General features: G+C 36.4%; 7 protein-coding genes across 10 annotated transcripts; 4 read left to right on the top strand and 3 right to left on the bottom strand.

Moving 5' to 3' along the window:
* The first annotated feature begins 183 nt into the window (after nt 1–183).
* On the top strand, nt 184–2,714 carry LOC17883912. The gene is made up of 9 exons (XM_006289667.2): nt 184–1,237; nt 1,321–1,376; nt 1,454–1,536; nt 1,614–1,692; nt 1,792–1,902; nt 1,984–2,093; nt 2,185–2,268; nt 2,354–2,391; nt 2,485–2,714. The coding sequence occupies exons 1-9, from the start codon at nt 253–255 to the stop codon at nt 2,553–2,555; spliced, it is 1,617 nt and encodes a 538-aa protein (XP_006289729.1). The 5' UTR covers nt 184–252; the 3' UTR covers nt 2,556–2,714.
* LOC17881459 (GDSL esterase/lipase At5g14450) lies at nt 2,573–4,407 on the bottom strand. The gene is made up of 5 exons (XM_006289837.2): nt 4,027–4,407; nt 3,726–3,935; nt 3,467–3,639; nt 3,092–3,365; nt 2,573–3,000 (listed from the first exon to the last, which is right to left on the bottom strand). Exons 1-5 carry the CDS (start codon nt 4,304–4,306, stop codon nt 2,753–2,755), a joined length of 1,185 nt encoding a protein of 394 aa, XP_006289899.1. The 5' UTR covers nt 4,307–4,407; the 3' UTR covers nt 2,573–2,752.
* Nucleotides 4,408–5,799: 1,392 nt separating this feature from the next.
* On the top strand, nt 5,800–7,659 carry LOC17884570 (surfeit locus protein 2). Of its 2 annotated transcripts, none has more exons than XM_023780408.1 (5): nt 5,800–6,072; nt 6,391–6,488; nt 6,605–6,940; nt 7,044–7,143; nt 7,408–7,659. In XM_023780408.1, the coding sequence occupies exons 1-5, from the start codon at nt 5,834–5,836 to the stop codon at nt 7,523–7,525; spliced, it is 891 nt and encodes a 296-aa protein (XP_023636176.1). In that variant the 5' UTR covers nt 5,800–5,833; the 3' UTR covers nt 7,526–7,659. The 2 variants fall into 2 exon arrangements, with proteins under 2 accessions (XP_023636176.1, XP_023636177.1); XM_023780409.1 differs by having other exon boundaries at nt 5,803–6,072; nt 7,411–7,659.
* Nucleotides 7,660–7,716: 57 nt separating this feature from the next.
* Nucleotides 7,717–10,861, bottom strand: LOC17883551 (probable methyltransferase PMT9). The gene is made up of 7 exons (XM_006287248.2): nt 10,520–10,861; nt 10,125–10,289; nt 9,826–10,008; nt 8,941–9,535; nt 8,665–8,777; nt 8,321–8,541; nt 7,717–8,252 (listed from the first exon to the last, which is right to left on the bottom strand). Exons 1-7 carry the CDS (start codon nt 10,754–10,756, stop codon nt 7,934–7,936), a joined length of 1,833 nt encoding a protein of 610 aa, XP_006287310.1. The 5' UTR covers nt 10,757–10,861; the 3' UTR covers nt 7,717–7,933.
* Nucleotides 10,862–12,460: 1,599 nt separating this feature from the next.
* On the top strand, nt 12,461–15,660 carry LOC17882572 (E3 ubiquitin-protein ligase RGLG2). Of its 3 annotated transcripts, none has more exons than XM_023781441.1 (11): nt 12,461–12,641; nt 13,182–13,579; nt 13,710–13,794; nt 13,880–14,134; nt 14,214–14,311; nt 14,381–14,460; nt 14,562–14,667; nt 14,731–14,858; nt 14,950–15,142; nt 15,223–15,279; nt 15,356–15,660. In XM_023781441.1, the coding sequence occupies exons 2-11, from the start codon at nt 13,262–13,264 to the stop codon at nt 15,434–15,436; spliced, it is 1,401 nt and encodes a 466-aa protein (XP_023637209.1). In that variant the 5' UTR covers nt 12,461–12,641; nt 13,182–13,261; the 3' UTR covers nt 15,437–15,660. The 3 variants fall into 3 exon arrangements, with proteins under 3 accessions (XP_023637209.1, XP_023637210.1, XP_006287684.1); XM_023781442.1 differs by lacking the exon at nt 12,461–12,641 and adding an exon at nt 12,970–13,054; XM_006287622.2 differs by lacking the exon at nt 12,461–12,641 and adding an exon at nt 12,976–13,054 and having other exon boundaries at nt 13,258–13,579.
* Nucleotides 15,661–16,306: 646 nt separating this feature from the next.
* LOC17881587 lies at nt 16,307–17,052 on the top strand. Its single transcript, XM_006286541.2, has 2 exons — nt 16,307–16,489; nt 16,602–17,052. Exons 1-2 carry the CDS (start codon nt 16,386–16,388, stop codon nt 16,894–16,896), a joined length of 399 nt encoding a protein of 132 aa, XP_006286603.1. The 5' UTR covers nt 16,307–16,385; the 3' UTR covers nt 16,897–17,052.
* Nucleotides 17,053–17,284: 232 nt separating this feature from the next.
* LOC17882948 (cytochrome P450 724B1) lies at nt 17,285–19,897 on the bottom strand. Its single transcript, XM_006289364.2, has 9 exons — nt 19,672–19,897; nt 19,254–19,578; nt 19,001–19,153; nt 18,609–18,863; nt 18,402–18,488; nt 18,240–18,318; nt 18,029–18,135; nt 17,809–17,930; nt 17,285–17,487 (listed from the first exon to the last, which is right to left on the bottom strand). The coding sequence occupies exons 1-9, from the start codon at nt 19,884–19,886 to the stop codon at nt 17,394–17,396; spliced, it is 1,437 nt and encodes a 478-aa protein (XP_006289426.2). The 5' UTR covers nt 19,887–19,897; the 3' UTR covers nt 17,285–17,393.
* Nucleotides 19,898–21,901: the final 2,004 nt, after the last annotated feature.

Below are 21,901 nucleotides of genomic sequence, written 5' to 3'. Positions count from 1 at the left end.
CAGCATACGTTCTGAGCACTGTTATCTTTAGTACAAACAAAACAGTGTGTTACATGTTTTGGTCAGTTAAGTAATGAAAGTAGAATTGATTTGAAGCAAAAGACAACGTGCCGTCTCAGAGCTTAATGAGAAAACATCGTGTCGTTTTTATTCATCACTCAACATCATCATCATCGTTGGTGATACCACTGGGAAACAATCGCCGGAGGTGTGTATCATCTTTTCGCTCGCCTCCAGCTCCAGGTCTCTCCAATGGCGAAATCTCTACACTTGACAAGATTAATGTCGTCTTCTGCAAGAATGGCTATGACTTCTCCCATCTTTTTCTCAGTCAAACCGATGAGAAACATCCATAAACCCTACTTGGCATCTCTTTTCCTGTCCACAACATCTACACCATACCCACTTCAATACGACATGATCATTAATCGTCCCACACAGTCTTCTCTCTCCCAAACCCGTCGTCGACCCCCTAAAGCCATCGAGTCCGGCTCGCCTGAGTCAGCAGAGCCAGAGTTCGATTCGTGGGTCGACAATAAACTGGCTTTAGAGCGTGAAAAGGGTCGACCCGGTTCAGGAGATCCGGAAATGGACAAGGCGAAGAGGAAGTACTATAGTAAGAGGAGGAAGAGGCTATACGGGTCTGATTCTGAAGACGAGAGCAGCCGGAAATCAGATGAAGGATTCGTGGAATTGAAACCTGAAGTTGTGGAATTTGATAGGTTACATCAGAGAGAAGAGGAATTATATTTCTTTGATACTTTTGCGTATCCATGGGAGAAAGATAAGCATTATAAGATGGTGTATCAGTTAGAGAAGAAGTATTTTCCTGATCAATGTTTAGATAAGGCCTTTCTGCAACCTGGAGAGACTTTGAAGAAGAATGATGATTCTGGGAAAACTAGAGGGAAGAAGAAAGTGGGAGCACTTGCCGGGAAGAGAAACGAGGCTAAACGAATTGGTATGGAGAAATGTGATGAGGATGATGATGGTGATGACAAGTTGGTGTTTTTTGATGAAGCCAAGGAGAAGGAGGAGAAGAAGAATTCAGAGGAAAAGGTTGTTACTGAGAAGAAAGTGGAACAGTTCTTTAAAAGTTTGACGAAATCCCCCAGTGAGAAAGGTGTGGCTAGTGGTGGTGGTGATGGAGAACCTTTCCTTGTTACCAGAAACGGTGAACTTCCTCCTAGATGGGATGGTCCTAACGGTACAGTGCTTTTGGTGAACAAACCAAAAGGTGAGACGCAGTTTGTCTAGTCTCTCTTTGTTTCTTTTGCTGTTTGAAATGTTTTGTGATTTGGTTTATGGTATTGTTCGTAGGATGGACTTCCTTCACTGTCTGTGGTAAGCTACGACGATTAGTCAAAGTGAAAAAGGTTCGTGCTTATATCCTTGTCTAGTCCAAGTTTTAATTGTCGGCTTTTTTCGCAACTAGCTGATTAGTCTTTCTCAGGTGGGTCATGCTGGAACACTCGATCCCATGGCTACTGGTCTATTAATTGTGTGCATTGGTAAAGCCACTAAGGTTGTTGACAGGTTTGTGATTTCTTAATCCAAAGTTTATGCTTATGATGTTATTCAGAAAGAAACATTAAAGTCCTCTGTATCTGCAGATATCAAGGTATGATCAAAGGTTATAGCGGTGTTTTTCGTCTTGGTGAAGCCACTTCAACTTTAGACGCTGACTCTCCAGTACTCCAACTAATCCTTTCCTTGCTTCCATGGTTCAATTTCTACGTTACATCTATGCCATGACTCGTTAGAGTTTTTTCAACTGTATTATTGCTTCAGGTGATTCAACGAGAACCTTGGGAGCATATTAAAGATGATGATATAAAGAAAGCATTAACATCATTTCTTGGAGAAATATGGCAAGTTCCACCAATGTTCTCTGCGATAAAAGTGAGCACTGATCAATCTTGAACTATAAATTATCTCATGGGCTGCATTCTTTCTACCTTATTAACCGTATTTCATGTTTAGGTTGGAGGTGAGAAGATGTACGAGAAGGCAAGACGAGGAGAAACGGTAGAGCTTTCTCCAAGACGAATCTCAATTTTCCAGTTTGAAATCGAACGCAGTTTAGATGACAGGTTTGATCCTTTTCTGTACAGTGCATTAACTGTTTGCAAAGAAATGTTTTTTCTTGAGTGTCTATAAACATCTATCGTTTTTCCTTTGCAGGCAAAATCTTATTTTTCGAGTTATATGCTCTAAGGGTACCTACATTAGATCCCTCTGTGCAGATCTTGCTAAAGCTCTTGGAAGGTGAATGAACTTTCCACCTCTATTTTACTAAGAAATCCAAAAAGACTGGAATTTTTATTAAAATAGCATTCTTTTTTTGCCGCAGTTGTGCTCACCTTACTGCTCTTCGCCGGGATTCCATCGGTAAGTTTGTTCACAAATCAGCTTATCAATTTGGTTTTTCTTTAAAATCATCAAAATTTGATTCACTGTTACCATTTTTCTCTCGGGTTTCAGGCGAATATTCTGCTAACGATGCTTGGGAGTTCAATGAGTTAGAAGCAGCAATTACCAAAAACTACTTCTAGAAGAAAACAACTTTCGCTTTGCTAAACGCTTCCATAGAAGATCATATAAGATCACAATAGTGAATTTTTGGCTACAAAGAACTCTAAGGTTACACAGGCTTACATAGATCATTGATTGTTCATCAAACTTATTATTGCCCTAAGAGTTTAAGACCCAAATCTTTATTTTGGTTTTCATTAAGCTCTTCTAGTAAATCTCACTGTCTATAACAAGCTCGAGTTATTGGAACTGGAGGGTCAGTGAGCAAACCGCTGAGAGTACGGTCAGCCACATGCTTGTTTGCAGCTTCGGTATAGTGAACTCCATCCCAGCTCACAGCCATTGCCGGGTTAGGACATGAGCCACCGTAGATTTCAGTATTGTTCACTTTCCCTTTGTTCCCGCACCAAATGTGATCATACTTCTCATGATAGCCACAACATACCTTCAATGGGTTTGCAAATCCTGCAAATACAAGAAATAGGTACGTTGAAACTCTCTACAGCTTAGGTACGTTACAACAAATTGAATTGTGATGACCGCATGTTGTTGTAACCTAGTTTCTTGGGGTTGTTCATCATTTCATATTTCGCAGCGTAGACATCAACATAAGTAATGGCTGCTTGGGTGAGTTCTTTTCTGAGATTGATGACTGTTTCCTTGAGCTTTCGGTTGAACTCCATTGCCATTTCGTTTTGAGCCTTCACGCAGCCAGAATTGTCCAAGTAGCCCGGTGCAGGAGTTCCCATGTAAAACATGTTTACGGGTAAACAACCTAAAGGACCTGTGTTGTGTACCCAAAATGTTCTTCCTCCTTGCTGATAAATGTTCTGCGAACAATCATGTAGCATCATAGCGAACCCCGTTACTCAGAATTGAGGCGGAAAAAGAACAGTATATATCTCTTTCATGGACTGCATTCAAATCTCACCTGGACTGCAGAAGCTAAATGGCTGACAATGTCCGGTATCGTCGCCTTAAGTTGATCGACGCTCATTGTCCTAAACCCAACAGAGAGATCATTCTGTCCAATATCAAAAGTATATAAAGCCTTTGAAAACTCTTCCTGTCTAGGAAGCTTCTCTCTATCATACCTACTCTTAACTGTTTTTGAAAAAAAAATCAACAGAAGTAAAAATCAGCATTACAGACAAGTTAAAGATTAACAAAAAAGACAAAAAGTAACCGACTTTGAGTGAATATTTGTGCCGATCTCGCTTTGAATTGATCGAATTGAGCGATCTGCATATCGAGAGAGAATGGACTAATGCCATATTGAAAGATAGTTTCGTTCTGCCTTCTTATGGTTGAACCACCGGTCGCAAAGTTTGCTCCGTGTCTAAAGTTTGATCCTAACGAGTTTAAATATGCGCTCAAATATGGCAGCTCCAGACGCTCAGCTGCGATTCACAATCCAAGAGTCAAAAGTTTCTGAGATCAATTAAACCAAAGTTGAGTTTTTGAATATTTTCTCTGTAAAAAAACTTGTACCTATGAAATCAATGGTGAGACGGCCATCGGAGTCTCGTCCGGCGGGTCTGTGGAAGAAACCTTGACCATAAGGATCTCTAATAGGCTCAAAAGCGGCGGAGATTCCTCCAGTGTCGGAATTAGAATCTCCGAAGTTGTAAATCGCCGGAAAAGTACATTTCGGCTGAACTGTTACGGCTGTTGTTGTTGTTGCTGTTGCTGTTAAGAGGCACAGAAGAAGCCATGAAAACACAGCAGAAGAAGAAACCATAAGTTTTGCGCTTTCGAGATCACTCTTCATTTGCGATTTGCAAGTAACGAAACACGAGACTGATAGAGAGACAGAGAGAAAAAAGAGAGAAAGAGAGAAAAGAGAGAAAGAGAGAGTGTGATGATGGTAAGAAATGGCACTTCAGACTCTTGTCTTGATATAAAACTTTCATTTTTAGATTTTTCTTCAAAATGGGTATGAGAAAAATGTGTTTTTTCTTCTTCTGAAAACTGTGTCTTGGGAGTTGGACCGGACCACAGTTCAACAGTCCTGAGCTGTGTTCCTGTTGGAACCCAGAAAAGGCGCTAACGGTTATCATTGTCGGTAGCCTGGGCACGAAGCGAATATTAGGAAATTTTTTGATATTTGTGATTTGCTTTACTTCGACCGAATAGTTGATTTTGTTATTTGCTTCGCTTCGTAAATTTTCGAGTATTCGAAACTTCGAATATTCGAATATTTTTTGTAATATTTGCGAATTACTTGCTTCGCTTCGCTTCGACCTATCTAATTTTTTTTTTAAAACTAAAAACATATAGTACACAAATATAAAGTGCAAAATATGAGATATTAGAGGTTCTTATTTGACATGTTTTCAAAATAAGAAGAAAACGTAACCACCGTCCATAGAATTCTCACATTTTATTTTTAATATTGATTTTTCTAATAAAGTTTTATTTGCTTAAGAACAACATTTAGCAAAAAAAACAAACGGACCAAAATATAATAATTTGAATAATAAGCCTATAAGATATATACTCAAATCTATAAATACACATATTATATATATATATATATATATATATATTATAAAATGATTTATATTAATACATATATATAAATATACGAAGCGAAGCGGATATTCGGCACTAAGAAAATCAATATTTGTTATTTGCTTTGGTTTTTACGAATACTACATTTTCATATTTGCTTCGGTTCAATATCTTATAGATATTTGAATTTTTCGAATCGAATCGAAACGAATATCGAAGCGAAGCGAATCTAACGAATATTTTGCCCAGGGCTAATTGTCGGTACCTTTCACTCCATAGTAATAATTCACCTAGAAAGCATCAATATACATCTACGACTAGATAATTCAGAAAATTTAACCAATATTTTTTTTAAAAAAGAAATCGAACGTTCCGAACCAAATTATTACATGTGTTCTTGTTGTGAACAATTTATTTTGTTTTTTGTTTTCCAATTGTTCGCTGATGTTTTTTTAGACTTGTAGCGGTTATAAAATTAAAGCGTAACATGGGTTTTTCTTGAGACGGAACGATCAACGAGAACAAAAACAAAAAAAAGTTAGTTTTTTAACAGTTGCCAAATACAAGGACCGCGCGTGTTAATTGTTTGTCTTCTACCTTTACTGGGCTGATATTATGACCACTAAGGCCCATTTACTGTCGGAACTTAAACAAGACTAAAAACAATAAACGACGTACAGTTGATATCAATTACAGTAAAACGGCAAGCCTAAGTTGTTTCACTACTACTTGCCGTCCTCCCTCCTTGAGTGAAACACACAAATCGCAAAGAAAATTCACATCAATGGCGGCGACAGAGGAAGATATGACGACGACGAAGGAAGGCGCTGACCTATTGGGGAAGCCAAAGTATAAGAAACTCGAGAACGGGAGATTCAAATGCGTGCAGACGGGTCACGAGCTACTCGAGAAAGATAAGAAGATCTATTCACAGAGTAAACGATGCCGTTTGGGGCTTATAGATTATGCCTTGTCACACAGCAAGCCTCCTCTTAACTTGTTTGAGCAAGATCCTAACGCTAGGTTATCTATTCTTTACTTACTCCTTTATCTCTTCCCGAAGAAATTTTCCATTCCAATTCTGATTAGTCATGTATTGAATTAGGGTTATAGACACTGGAGAAGTTTTGAAAAATCTTCTTCTCTTTTGATTTTGTTCTTCTGCTGCTGGGGACTATGGTTTCATGTCCTCAAAAGTCTTAGGGTTTAGGGTTTTGTGAGCTTTTGGTTTAAGTTGAAAATTTCAAAACCTTATGCTTACCAGGTTTTTGAGTTCATACTGTTGAAGTAAATGGTGTTTCACAATATGCTGAATTTTTTTTTCTTGGCATGTTTTGTCAGCTCAAAACTGAAATGTAAGCTAACGGGCGATACAGTAAACAAGACTGAGGAACATATTTGGAAGCATATCAATGGACGGCGCTTCCTCAACAGATTAGGTCTGTATTTTGAAGCTTGATATGAGTTCATTAGGTTGCACAACTTATTTGTGCTAGATGTTCAGTTTGTTGGTTCTTACGAGTTTAATAGTTTGATTTCTACTTGTATATAACAGAGGAGAAGGAACGGGAGAAAGAGGCTGGATCTATTCCAGGGGAAGGTGGAGAAACGCCAGCGAAAGAAAATGGCGTAAAGGAAGAAGAGAAGAAAAAGAAGAAGAAGAAGAATAAGAAGAAGGACAAGAAGAAAAACAAAAAGTTAGATGAAAAGGAAAAGAATGAAGAAGGTGTTGATGATGAAATCGAACATGAAAATGGTGAAGAAGTTGAGGAGGAGCTTGAGTTTTGGATGCCTCCAGATGGAGAGAGGTGGGACTTTGATGATGGAGGAGACCGATGGGGATCAGATTCAGACTCTGAAGAGGAAAAGAATGGGGAAGAAGACCCAATAGGTTTGTTCACTTGTATATCCCCATTACTACTGCTTTTGGGAACATGGATTCATGCTTTGAATCTCAAGTTAGAGTCTTTCTTTGTTATCAACCTGCAAAATAGGTGAATTAGATGAAGATGGAGAGCTTAGTATGGAAGAGTGCGTATTGATAGGTGAAGTTGATGAAGATGGCAAGACTGTTTTGGATGAGACTCCTGCAAGGTACCATCAATTTTCACCTGTATTTATTTTTGCTGTACAGTATAAAAAATGGTTTTTGGTGTTCAAGTAATGTCAAATTTTTGTGCATGTTGAAGGTAGACAAAAGAGTATCTAACGTTTGTTTAAGACAGTAGTTTAATGTCGGATATTTAATTCAGGTTGATAATATACTGATTGATAACGAATGAACTTAGAACTGTGTTGGAGCAAAGTTAGTTGTTGGTATTATTGAGGAGCTGAATGAAGAGTTAATTTTCTTCTTAGCAGCAACAAGAGGAAACCTGAAGAACTCAGTTCCAGTGACCTTCCTTCGAAGAAGAAAAACAAGAACAAGAACAAGAAAAAGAAGAAGCATGTCGTGGAAACAACATCGTCATCATAAGTCTGATTTGATCTCTCTCCCTTTTTGTTCATCCTGTTCTGTAATTCAATCTGTACTTGCTCTATTTCAATTAATGGGCTCAGTTTTGATGATACTTAATAGTGATAATGGGTTAGTGATTCTTTTCTATATAATCTTTAGTTTACTTTTCAATCCGTTACACTCACGAAGCAAATTTCTTTTTTCCCGGCGAAAACAGTTTAAATTTATAATTGGACATGGGAAAATCGCAAATAAGAAGATTTTGCAGGTTCCTACAACAAATGCATGACAACTATGTATAAAAGTCGGTGTAATTTACACTTCTCCACTTCTCTTACTGATAAATAACCCTAAACGCTGAGAATCTTCTTCAGCTATGCCTCTGATGCTGTAAAACTCCTTCATTCACCTGTTGCTTAATAGATTTCACGACTCTGAAATAGCGGGCACACTCCAAAGTTTCTTTCTGGCGATCAAAACTCTCTCTTCTTTGGTTGATAGAGAATCACCTTTTGGAGTCGTCTCTGTGAACCATTTATCCCATTTCAACAATGTCAGGTACTTCTTGATGTAGCTAATATTGTCTGATGTGTCACGGATTATGACAAATCCTTCTGGGCGTAGTATCCGATCCATCTCAATGAGCAGATCTTCAATGCTGCATCCACGTGTTTGAGTTTCCGTAAATGTGTTCCATGCATGGATAATATCAAATGTTCGTGGGTATGTGTCGAAGGCTTCACACCTGCAAAGAAAACTCATTTAGCATGATAGGATTACGCACAATGTTTCGAGATCAAGTCATGTACATACCAATCATGAGTGGCTCCGATAAGGCCACGGTCGTAGATGATCTTCATTCTTGGGGAGGATTGAACAGGCATGACATTCATTACCCATACATCTTTATCATTTAGAGCAGCTGCGAAACCGCCAAGGTTTGAGCTCATGTCCATCACGTTTCTTATGGAGTTCTTTTGCACCATTGGTTTCAACAGTTTCCAGTATTCTATCACTCTGAGACGCCATGTTTCCTACACTCGCACCCACTTTAGTGAGCAATAAAGAAGTGTTTGGACATAGACAGGCATAGCGATCGAAGTTCTCAGGATCTGGATTACTACAGAGAGCATTCGATGTAGGGAGTGAAGAATTACCGTATCTTCACGGAATTTCTCGGGAGTGACACCAACTTCTTCAAGACGTGGTGGAGGAGCTGTAAGCCTCCGTGGCCAGGGAACGAGTCCACTCCATCTTTCTTTATGCATCCCTGGGTAAATATAACAAATATGAAATGGATAACAACCTTAATGATCCTTAATACTAAGACTATGTACAAGTATTAGTGTTCATTTTTCATACACAGTATATACTATATAGTTTTTGGATAACATTCCTAAATAAATAAGTTAGTGAAAGAGGCATATACTTACTCACTGAGTAAGGTGATATGCAAGCCTTCATTGAGACGTTCCAAGTTGCATCTGGGTCATCACCAGAAGGACAAAGCGGAGGCTGGACACCCGGTTCCCTTTTCAAGTAACAGCTGTTGGATATCGGTTTTCCCCATATAACAGATTGGTCTCTTTTAGCCACGACCTTCCAACACATTCTCCTGAAGAGATCATGCATCGCATTCCCAATCTTTCTATTTTCTGAGTCGTGCGCATAAGCTTCAGGCGATGAGTATACAAAGTAGCCACCAGGTCTGAGCAACCTATCAAGTTCCAGTAACAAGATCCCATCTCTTTGAAGCCAATCTATCCGACATCTAGAGCAGTGTGCAAGTTCAAATGATCTGCTTGGGTATGGAAGCCGCTTAGTCCCAAGAACACCAAGTGTTGATGGAATCCCTCTTTCTAGAGCAAACTGGATCTGGTTCTGGTGAACATCATTAGGAGCAAGGGACATAGCTATGATGTCATGTGACAGAAGATAAGCTCCAAAGCTAGCTACCCCACAACCAACATCAAGAACATTCCTAATGCTTCCCGCATTGTTGAGTTTGTCGCCAGGGAATTTCAGCATCTAAAGCAAGAATCAGATTTTTTTGGTCATCTGAAAGAACTTGAGAAAAGAAAAGAAAAGAAGAGCCAAAAAAACCTCCTGTTAATTGGTAAATCTAGACACTCCCATACATCTTTTGGTCAAATGGTTTCAACTGCATAGTGATACACCCTTTTACCCATAAACGTTCACTGGCTAAAGTAATATTGGTGACAACAAATAAAGCGAAAGAGGCGCAGTGGTTTTAAAGGATAGGCCCTACGCTTAGGATTCAATAAAGCGAAGAAGTACATAAACGATGATCACTGTACCTGAGCAAGAGAAACTATGTATTTGTCAGCTCCATTGTGGAAATGTGTCCCTCCACCAGGAAAATTGATCTTATCCCCATTAACAACCATCCAATTCTGATCAGATTTCTCTTGCGCAAGGTGAGTATGCGGGATATTCGCCTTCCACACCTCGTCTCTACTGACAGGCCACCTTAACGGGATCTGAAAAATCCATAAACAACATCCGCATCATCAACCACCAAAACCAGAGCCATAACACAGATACAAGAATGCTCAAATTCTGTAGTACAAGAGAAAGAGACAGAAGTCCAAGATACCTTATAACCCGTAGGAGGCGGAACAAGGCAATTGAAACGCCGTTCTGGTGGAGGGCAATGGTGCTCATAGTGCTCCATTAATGTTAAATTGAGTTTCAATTTCAACTGGTAATGAAGATTTCTATCTAAACACGGTATAAGCTCCGAGTGTCTCGAATCACATATCTGTGGTTTAATGATAAAAACAAGAGAGTAATGAGCAGAGCTACTACAAGAGAAACCTTAATTCAAACTAAACTCACAAAATCAACAATGATCACTCCTCCACTACGTAAATCAACAATATCGACAGAGTAAATACGAAAAGAAACGAGTTAATCAGCACAAAACACGAATCTAGAAATCACTATTCAATTTTTGTATCAAAGAACACGAATAGAGCTCGAATCACGAACCGGAACGCTTTTAGGAACTTCGACATGGCTCACGGCAACCACACCAGCTCGACTCCTCATGGATCCGGTGCGAGCGCGGTTATCAGATCCATCGAACTCATCGGACTTTCTGGATCCGGGAGCGAAGGAAGAGCCATAGTAGAGGCAAGTCAAGCCGAGTAGAGCAATGAAGCCGACGAGAACGTAGGTGAAGAGCTTCGGAGTCGCACGGACTCGCTCGGTTCTGAAGTGCTTCATACTAAGAGTCTCCGGATCCGGATCTAGATCTGACCCGAGACTGAGGACCCGGAAATCTAGCTGCCGGTGGAAGAGTGGATAGTGTGAGCGACAGTAGATTCCCGCGACGACGAATATGACCAGTGTCGAATTTTATTTGCTAGGGAATATTTTCCGGGAGACGCGATCCCATGTGACAAGGACTACGAATGTTTCTATGTTCTTCACTAAAAGACGCGGATAAAACTTAATGGGCTTATATCGAGCCTCCATGTGCCAAACGCAGGCTTTATATCTTTTGTCGTGTATTGGGCTTTTATTATATACATACAACATATATACTTTTCCCCCATCTTGGAGTTTGTAACGTAATCTTGTCACATTTATATATTTTCACGTACTTTCAAGTTTCAGTTAAATAGAATAACAAAGAGAACCGTATTAGTTACTACTTACTAGGTTAAGTAAATCTGCTTTACATAAGCACATTTGTATTCAACCTTGATATAGCTAAGTGGTTTGTGTTAGTGTCGTATCATTAGTAACGATCTTTACACTTATATAATGCCTATTAAAAAAAAAAAACATTAATTTGTTAATCTAGTGTACTACTCCACTAGATTCGAAAATGTTATAATTATATTTTGGTTTGAAAGTGCAGTCCACGTACTTCTCTTGTTTGCTCCTTGAAGGAACGGTCCAATAAAACAAGAAAAAAAGAGAGTTGCATAAATCACGGGTACGAAGTTTTTATACTTTAACGTAAGTCCATTTAAGTTTCACGTGTTGTGTCTGCTCACCAAAGGAAGCAAAACTGATATACTAAAAATTAGGGCAACTTAGTTAATCAAATTATAAGCACGAATGCATGATTTAACAGCTCTGACCCGAGAACAAAAACAAAGAGACGAATGGATGAAATTAAAAAGTCAGAAAAAAATCAATATTTTTTTAATTCTAAAAGGAATATTCAACAGTACCTATAGAGTTTATAACGAAAAAGGAAAAAGCATGTAAGTTAAAAGGAACATTGACATTTTTTCTTTTTAACAGCACGACTAAGGAAAAAATATTGAAGATAGGATTGGCACGTGGGAGAGGAAACTTCTCATAACCATCCATTTTTCCCCCAAGGAAATTATTTTATTGCATTATGCATCATACTACTATTAGTTATTTGCCCAAATCATACAAAAGAAGAATTTTGTGTTTGGCTGTCTTTTTTATATGATATAATCACTTGTTAAACTTTCAATTGAGAATTTTCCTAATTAAAAAATTTAGAAATTATTCAATTAATAATATAATATTTTATTATTTATAAATTAATTAAACCCGAGTAAATTATATTAATATATAGAAGTTACACTCTACATACAAAGTTACAAATTAAATGAGTATAAATGGGGAAATTACTAATGCAATTCTCTAGATTAAAACTTTGAAAAGAAAAAAAAAGTACATTATCTATCTATCTAGAGATTTATAAATATAATTTAGTTTTATGTATTGACTATTTATAAATTTAAGAAAATGTCAATTTAAGAATTTCAAAGAAATTGTCAATTGATTCCAATTTATGACTTTTGGATATCAATAATAATTTGATAGGGTCAATTGTTGGAAGAGAGAATAACAAGTGGGGTGAAATTAGAAGAAGTTTCCACCATTAGCGTGCTAAACACTTTTTTTTTATCTTTTTAAAAAACAAAGTGATTAGTCTCTCCTCTCTCGTAATGATTTGATAGAAGCAAACCAAACAACAACAACAGAAGAAAAGTGAAATTGCTTTCTAACAAAAGGGGGAACACAACTTTAAAGGCCAACTCTGTAGCATATTCGATCCGCCATTGAAGAAGCCCTCCTTCACTCTCTCAAACACTTCTCTGATTCGCCATTCTCTTAAGTAAGTTTCAAAGGTAGAACATTTTTCTGGTGAATGTCGGGAGATTCAGTCTCGAAATTTATGTTTTCGATTTCGGGTTACGCTTTCGTTTGATGAATCAGAGAATGTTTCGTTTCTATTCGGGAAATTTGAAATCGAAAGCTCATTAGATTTGTTAGGAACTAGTTAGTATTTTAACTAATTCTGGGATTGAGTGTTGCAGTAGGTTAAATCGTAAATTGTGACTTTTAAATCTTAATCTAGAAGTCACTAAAATCGCCTTCGAGGAAAATTACGTGACGTGATTGAATCTCTCTTTTCTTTTCTATAAAGACCACTACCAACCTACAGAAATTAAAAAAAGTCATTTCGTAAGCGGTGAGATAATTCAACATCTGTCAAAGATAACGCTATCACCCTTTTTGACGGATTAGGTAAATTGTAATTGCATCTTTCCAGCGAGCTTGTGTCACGATTTTAACATATGTTTCTGCATTTTTTATTTTTTGTTTCTGGGTTTCATGAATGTATCTTAAATGCCATATCTTTTTTTGTTTGCAGGTACATACTTGAATTGACCTTGAGAGGGTTTTGATTTTGAATCAGAAAGGTTTTAGCTTTTTTTTTTTTTCTTAAGTTTGATGGGGACAGGGAATTCTAAAGAAAACTGGAGACAGTCATCGTTTAGGTCAGCTTCAGCTTCATCAGCATCAGCATCACCCTCTTCATCTTCATGGGCTTCTCAACAAAGCTATCCTCAGTATGGTGCAGACAGCTATAACTATCCTCCTCAACCTTCATATGCTCCATCACCTCCTGAGTATACGCAACCTCCTTCACCTTTATATAATACTCAGCCTTATTCTGCACCGCCTTCTCAAAGTTATGGTAGTGATAATAAGAAGAGGTTGGAGCGCAAGTACTCTAGAATTTCTGATGATTACTCTTCTTTGGAGCAGGTGAGCTGAGTCTCTACTTAGTTTCTAGCGATAACTAGTGTGTTTTTTTTGTTGATGTTAAAACTTGGTAGCTGTAGATTCTGATGGGTTCGACAGAAAAAGCTTCACATTTATGTTCTGTTTCATCTAGGTGACGGAGGCTCTTGCACGTGCGGGTCTAGAATCTTCAAATCTCATCGTTGGTATGGATTTCACCAAGAGCAACGAATGGACAGGTTAGTGAGATTCAAGATCCTGTCTTTGGTGTAATGCATCGAATGATTTCAGACTCAAAAGCACTTTGATGTTATTTGATAATAGGGGCCAGGTCCTTCAATAGGAAAAGCTTACACTTCATAGGCAGTAGTCCCAATCCTTACGAACAAGCGATTACTATCATAGGAAGAACCTTAGCCGCCTTTGACGAGGACAACTTGATTCCTTGTTATGGTTTTGGAGATGCATCAACACATGACCAAGACGTGTTCAGTTTCAATTCAGAGGATAGATTCTGTAATGGATTTGAGGAAGTCCTTGCTCGGTATAAAGAGATCGTGCCTCAACTTAAACTCGCAGGTTTGTTTCTTTCCCTTAATTGGCCGCATTATCATGAATATCTAGCTTAGGTATTAACGTATTGTTGAATACTTCTCAGGGCCAACCTCATTTGCTCCGATCATCGACATGGCCATGACCATTGTTGAGCAGAGTGGTGGGCAATATCACGTCCTAGTGATAATAGCTGATGGGCAGGTACAAATAAATTCCAGTATGAACCATTGTTTTTGTGTCAAGAGAAGAAACCTCATTATACCGTTTCAGGTTACAAGAAGTGTTGACACTGAAAATGGACAGTTAAGTCCGCAAGAACAGAAGACAGTAGATGCGATTGTGCAAGCAAGGTTGGACTATTGTCCAATTTTTTGAAGTTGGTTTCTCCACTGAAATTATATCTCTTTTGTGGCTGGTTTTTATGATATTGTTTTTTTTCTTTTGATGATAGTAAGCTTCCTCTGTCAATCGTCTTAGTCGGGGTCGGGGATGGACCTTGGGACATGATGAGGGAATTTGACGATAATATCCCATCCCGAGCCTTTGATAACTTCCAAGTAAGTTTCTTTTTAGAAAATGACATCAAACTTTGGTGTTTTGAGCTGACTTTCTGTTTCTAGTTCGTGAACTTCACAGAGATCATGTCAAAGAACAAAGCTCAGTCCTTGAAGGAAACAGAGTTTGCCCTTTCTGCTCTCATGGAGATTCCTCAACAATACAAGGCGACACTAGAACTTAACCTTTTAGGGTAAATGCCCAAACATAATCTTTTATCAAGTTGGCTTCAATTTTTACCCCAAAGATCTCAACTTTTTCTTGCCTTTCAACCTTTTCTGCAGAAGAAGAAATGGGAATATCCCAGAAAGATTTCCTCTTCCGCCTCCAATGCATGGGGGATCATCGTCCTACAACAGTCCAAAGGCTTATCGTCCTCCAAGTTTCAAACCGAGTGTTCCTCCTCATCCAACTGAAAGCTATCAAGTAAGGTCTAGTCCCGCCCCAACCGCTACAAATTCTGCCTCGGATAACCAGGTACTCTATAATCTGAAAGATATTTTGAAATCAGTCTGAAAATGTTGTTTGAAACTTCATGTTACTGAACTTTTGAACAGCTATGTCCGATTTGTCTGAGCAACCCGAAAGACATGGCCTTTGGTTGTGGCCATCAGGTAAATCCAACAAACACACTCTCCATCTTCCTCTACTCATCGTTTAAAACTAATATCGTTTCTGTTTTGAAACAAGACTTGTTGCGAGTGTGGACCAGATCTTCAAATGTGTCCGATTTGCCGTGCACCAATCCAGACAAGAATAAAGCTCTACTAAACAAGTAGACCAATAGCGACGACCCTTCTCTCTTGTTCATCTTATTACGAATGCTTTTGGGAATCTAGTTTGGTCTAATCACTGAAATTTCTCCGAGAAAGATCGGAATCTTTGTGTAAAAAAAAAAAATGTTTGTCCGTTGATTCACATTCCTAACTTGATCTTGTCTCAAAATCTTTGACTTTCTTTGGTTGGAGTAAAAAATGTTGTTATTCATGTGTCCATGCCTTCTCTATTTTTTATTCTTTTATTGGTTATTTGAAAATTCCGGAAATCATAAGAGATGTGGGTGTAATAGACAGACACTAACACCTAACTTTTTTCTTTCATATAATGAACCTCCGTGTTAGCTGATACAACGAATCACATGCTGTGCTAGCTATATAGTATATAATCAATCAATTATCAAACCAACCAACTGAACCAACCTCGTACGCTTGTCATACTTCAGTAACAAAGAAGAATAATATGGGACTTACATGCAAATCCAACTTACCCTCTTAATGTAAATGGCTTTTTAGACAATACTATTTCAGACATACATTATATGGTAGATTATATCACATCTATAGGATGACGGTACCAAATTCGTCAAGTGCCTATATTCTATTTGTTTCAATGAACAACTATATATCTTCTCACTGCTCACACATTACATTACTTTCTTAACACTATAAAACCATTTATTGCAGGGCATAACTTGAATTTTAAGGGTATATATAAAGCTTTGCTCAATTAAAAATTTGAGGGATCGCATTAAATTCACGTACACGCACCTAACTACTTCAAATTAAATCGACCCACCAACCATACACATTGAAACATCAACTATAATGACAACTCATATCGATTCATTGATGATGATGATGATATACAATTCTCAAAGAAATCTCTTGAACAAAAAAAAAAATAACTCAAAAATCATTTTATTCTAATCCATTATTTTCCCATGGCTTCCTCTCCTAAAATCACCAATATACCTTACAAGAGGCTTTCTCTAGAAGATGATGTCTTCGGCCAAACAACAAGAAGATCGTCACTATATTCTTACAGGTTTTGATTTTTATCTCTACACAAAAATCATTTTCATTACAACAGCTTTTTTTATATCATCATGAAGTATCTTTTCTAAACGAGACTTTGTAATTTATATATATGCATGCAGGTTCAGGAGAGTGGTGTCGTTGGGAGGAAGAAGGAGGATTAGGGTAAGAGTAAAAATCCGGAGACTAAGGGGATTTGTGAGGAAGAAAGCGAGTAGGGTTAAGCTTGGAATCTTGAAGATACTAAAGAGGTTGAAGGAGAGTCAATCACACTTTGGTGATCTCTTTGCTGGTAATTACCTCTTCATGCAAGTTAATCCTTCTTCTCTTAACGCTAAGTATGTTTTCGACAAATCTTTTCAAGGCCAAAATGGTAACTTGCCCTCTAAATTATCTTTTCCTAGAGTTCTTATGTAAAGCCAGATGAAAATACATCAACTAGTATAGTTTCTGTGGGTTTTTTTTTCTCTTTCTAGTTACATATGTGGCTATGTGTCTGATTTGTAATTTCTTTGCAAAGGAAATAAAAAATACGATATAATGGTTAGTACTTAAAATTCACACTTGTTTTAACTCTAGAGTCTTGATCCGGATCATACAATTGATAGGATTGAATGTTTTATACCTACATATATATATAGGAAGGTATCGTGTTAGATTTGACATGTTCACAGTTTAAGTAAAATGTTGAGCAAAGACGATTAACGTGACAAACAAAATACTTAGAAAACCATATCCAAATGCAAAATACTTATTTTATATCAAAACCCCAACACATATAACTCTATGACTAGAGAGATGGTAATGGACATTGGAGTTATTTAAAGTTTAAATAAACATTTCATAGTATTGGATATCCTTACTTATATTAAAGCAACTAATTAATAATATTCTTCTATAAGAATGATTTGGATTTAACTTGTTGTTGGCTCGATCTCCAAAAGCATGCCTCTCTTAAACTCCACGTAAGGATGCGCTATTGGCATTTCATCAGACTTTATTTTCCACCTACCATTTATAAAACATATAGTCAAACAGACTGGTTAAACCAATTCGTATAATGTATACATTCAACATTATTAACATCAATCCCCAACTTTAATTCCACGATAAACACACACACACACACATCTTTCCAAGCAGATTTTCGTATCAGTAGAATAATCAACTGAAAACATTAAGAAAACGTTTTTAAAAGAAAAATCAAACTAACAGTTAAAGTCTAAACCCAAAGGTTAAAATGTGATTAAATAAGTCGGATAACTAATGCAGAGTCCATCAATTAACTAGTCAACAAAAGAGAGTGATTAAAAGGGATCAGACTTAAACCTATAAGAGAGGACAAGATGATGAAGGAATAAAATAACTTGGAGTTTGCCAAGTTCACCACCAGGACATGCCCTTACTCCTCCTCCAAACGCCATCGTTTTCTTGTTCGTCTTCGCCTTATCCTAATTATAATTATTTCATTTAAAAACAAAACAAATTAATTAATTAGCTCTACATTTCACTTTCCTTGCTTATCATATAATTTGAATAATTTACTTACGGTCCATCTCATGGGATTAAATTCAAAAGGGTTTTCATGAAGAGATGGATCAAGATGTACTGCTGTGAGTATAGGAAACACCTTCCATCCCTTTGGAATCACATATTCTGCAATATCAAGCATATTAAAAGAAAACAATATTTCATTTAAGTTTAGACTTTAATTAGATATTACAAATATTCAAAGAATGACGATATGAATCAAAACTAACCTTTGAATTTGATACTGTGAGTGGCTTTTCTATGTAACATCTTGACGATATTTCCACATCGTAGCGCCTCCAATATCACCTACAAATTCGAACCCAATTATATATGTACGTCTAAGAAAATAGATTCGAATGTAAAATGATCGTTTTATGAACCATGCATACACATTGTGTGAATTCCATCTTCTGATAATCTTCCAAATTCAAAAGTTCTCCATCTCCTTTCTTGGCTCTAATGGCTTCATGTTCTTCCTGTAACATTTTCACGTATATAAAGATCATATATATATATATATATGTAGTAATATATATATGTTTCTCCGTACATGCACAAAAATATATTGAAAAGGAAGCCGAGAGTGAGAATAATACTTTGAGTTGGTGAAGAAGACTTGGAGATTTAGCAAGGAAATAGACGACTAAGGAAAGAAGAGTAGCACTTGTTTCAAAGCCTCCAAGCAAAATGTCCAACACAATGCCCACTTTCTCATCGTAGTTTATATCTTCATTTGAAATTATCACATCTAGAAAATCTTCTTCTCTTATCCCCTTCTTCATCTCTTCTTCTTCTTCACGCTCTCTTTCTTTTATCATCCTCATAACCCTCGCCGACAATCTCTTCCTAGCCTGCAGGCATATAAAAAATTTATGCAAAATCCTAGAATTTAAGTGTTTCTTTTATTATAAAATGGCTACTAGTATCTTCTTAAATATATCAGAAGAAAAATTATAAATTTCTTCAATGTATCGTGATTGGATATAACCTTAATAGCGTTTGTATAAGCCGTTCCTGGAAGAGGTATTGGTAACGAGATAAATCCTTTCATATAAGATAAAAAATCTTGCAATACATAGAGCCTTGCTGGGTCATCTGGCCTGATGCTCAAGAGTTGGTTTACCATAACACTTATAGTAAACTGTATGATTCAACCACAACCAACAAAATATCAAAACTAGAACAAGATGTATTATAACTAGGTTGATAAGGATTCACTTCGTTGATGATCAGTAAATTACCATTTTAACTTCTTTATGGAATTCGACTACTCCGCGACTTTTCCATGAACCTATCATCGAGATAGAGATGTTCTCTGCGCAGTGAAGAAACTCGGGTTTCGACTTTGTGAGATTGATGAAGCTGATAATCACATTTTTAAGCTTCCTGTGAAAATCTCCAGTGGCTGATAGGAGGGAGCACTCGCCGAGAATGTCATGCATCGCTTTTGGATAATCCGCTGCAAATAACTTGCCTTCGTTTTGAAGTACGAACATGTTGAGTTCTTGGTCACATGATACTATGGCTTTTCCCCCACATAAATTTGACTTGAACACTTTTCCATACCTTCATCACAAAAAAAAAAAGAAAAAAACATTCACAATTATATTTTTTTTTAAAAATGATCATCTTCAGTTTAGGTAGATATATATTACGTACCGTGAAACATGTTTTTGCAAGAATGTCCCAATGGAGTCTGATCTATGAGGTTTGAAGAAAGAAAGAGTTTCCCCAATGAAAGGCCATCCCATGCTACCATGTAGCGAAGAATAGTGATCTTTTGTATCATTTTCCTTAAATTTTGATGATATGTAATGAATCAGAATAGAGACAAAGAGAAATCCCAATGAAAAGAAGATAGATAAGACCAGCATTGTCTTCCGAATTAGAGACGAAGATCCTCTTTTGATAATTGTGTATCTCTTAGTTATAATGTTTTCTTCTTGGTCTACACATATTTATAAACACACACACACAAATAAGCAAAGAAATTGTATATGTAGTAGGTCTATTGCACTAAAAATTAAAATAGATCAATTAAATCCTTTTTTTTTTGTTCAGACTTTGAGAAAATCAATAGTTTATAGTGTTGAATGTTGACAGAAAGAAAGTAAATTGTATCCAAGGAAACAAATATCTATAGATTCACATAATTTTCAAATTTATCAGACTACACAATTGGAATGCAATGATATGGCAATATGGAATTTATTAAAAACTTTTGTTGACTTGTGGCACCATTAAATATTAATGAAATTAATTATGTGATATATTGCTCTAATATACATTAATTATAGGATTCTATGTAATCTTCATAATTATGCCCTTTGATTATGTTATGTTATGTGCTTCTCATATATTTACTGAGTTCAAACTTAATATATAGGGGATATCTTTTTACTTTATAATAGGAAATTCTACTTTTTTCCGGATGGTTACCTAGTAAATTAACAGAGTGATAGAAACAAAACATGAAGTACACTTTTGTAAATATAGGAAACCAGAAAAATGTGTCGTCTGTACAATTAAGTCCATCAGACAGCATAATTGAGAATGGAGAAAGGGAAAGAAGAAAAAAAAAAAAAGTAAAAAAAGAGGAACGTAAGAAACTAAATGATGATCGATTGACGCACGTGCATGCAATTTGGGACCTCATGCAATAAGTTTGTTGGTATATATTTTACACATTCTCACGAATTTGCCGAAAGAATAAATTCACATTCTTACATTACATATATAATATATGACTGATTTAGTTCAAATGATGTGACGAATTTGACAATTTTAATCAGTTGAAAAGCTTAAGGCTGTTTAGTTTTATAATCTTCGCTTGTCACCGAGTCCAAAAAAATGAAAAATAAATAAGGTTCACTTGTTGCCACGTTAAATAATAAGGTCCCCCTCAACAAAAATATTAGTTGATTGTTGGTGTTGCAGTTAGTTGTTTTATCAGTTTTTGATAAAAGTTATATCAAAAAGTAGTGTGTGATTAAAGAAAATTAACAAATATATTATATCATATAGATTTTATATCTATATAAAATAACAAATGCAATGTAATATTATTGTTATTAAGTCAAAAGGTAAAAATGAAATTGTTTTTTGATGAAAAGATTAAGTAAATCATATCAAATCTAAATATTTGATTATTGTAATATTTATGTTATTAAGTCAGATGTCAAGTTTGCTATTGATAATCGTAATATTTGATTAGGAAATCCCCTACAATAAGTTAGGATATAGTTGAAGGTTGTTATGGAAACTATTTAAATGTTCGTAATATTTGTTCTTAAACACGTTTTTCTAGGGATATTTTGAGTGAGAAAATTTTGTATAAATAAACCTCCATATATGCAAAGATATTTAATTTGTAAAAACATTAATGATTGTAATAAATCGCTGGATATATCCAATATCACCGGATAATCCATTTTTTTTAGTATTCAATTAAAGTTTATGGGTTAAATTTTTTTAATTGATTCGACCCATTTATATTTTTGTACTTCTCTTTTCCTATAATAGAGACATAATAGAGATATATGTTTCGAATAATGAAAATATTGTTTTTACAGAGGCTTAATTAAAAGCGTCGTCGGTGTCGACTCGTATGGAAGGGAGACTTGGGCATATGTGTATGCCTTTGTGGACGGACGGACATGCTCAGTCGTCTTTTTCCGATTGTTAATGAAAAAAAAGTTTGTTCTAATAACTCTTTTTATTTTATTTTTTTCTTTGCTTGCTGCTCCAACAACAAATTAAAGGAAATAAAGAAGTAGCTATCAGAAATAAGATTAAAATAAACAAAGGGGTGAGTGAAGACCCACCACGTCAATATTTGCTTTCCCCTTGTTACATTTTGTCATGGACCCCCATGAACATGAACATTTGA

This window comes from Capsella rubella, unplaced genomic scaffold, assembly GCF_000375325.1.
Source record: "Capsella rubella cultivar Monte Gargano unplaced genomic scaffold, Caprub1_0 scaffold_6, whole genome shotgun sequence".
In the NCBI taxonomy this organism is placed as follows: Eukaryota; Viridiplantae; Streptophyta; class Magnoliopsida; order Brassicales; family Brassicaceae; genus Capsella; species Capsella rubella.
Note: the sequence above shows the minus strand (reverse complement) of the source record. Positions and strands in the feature narration are given on the sequence as shown.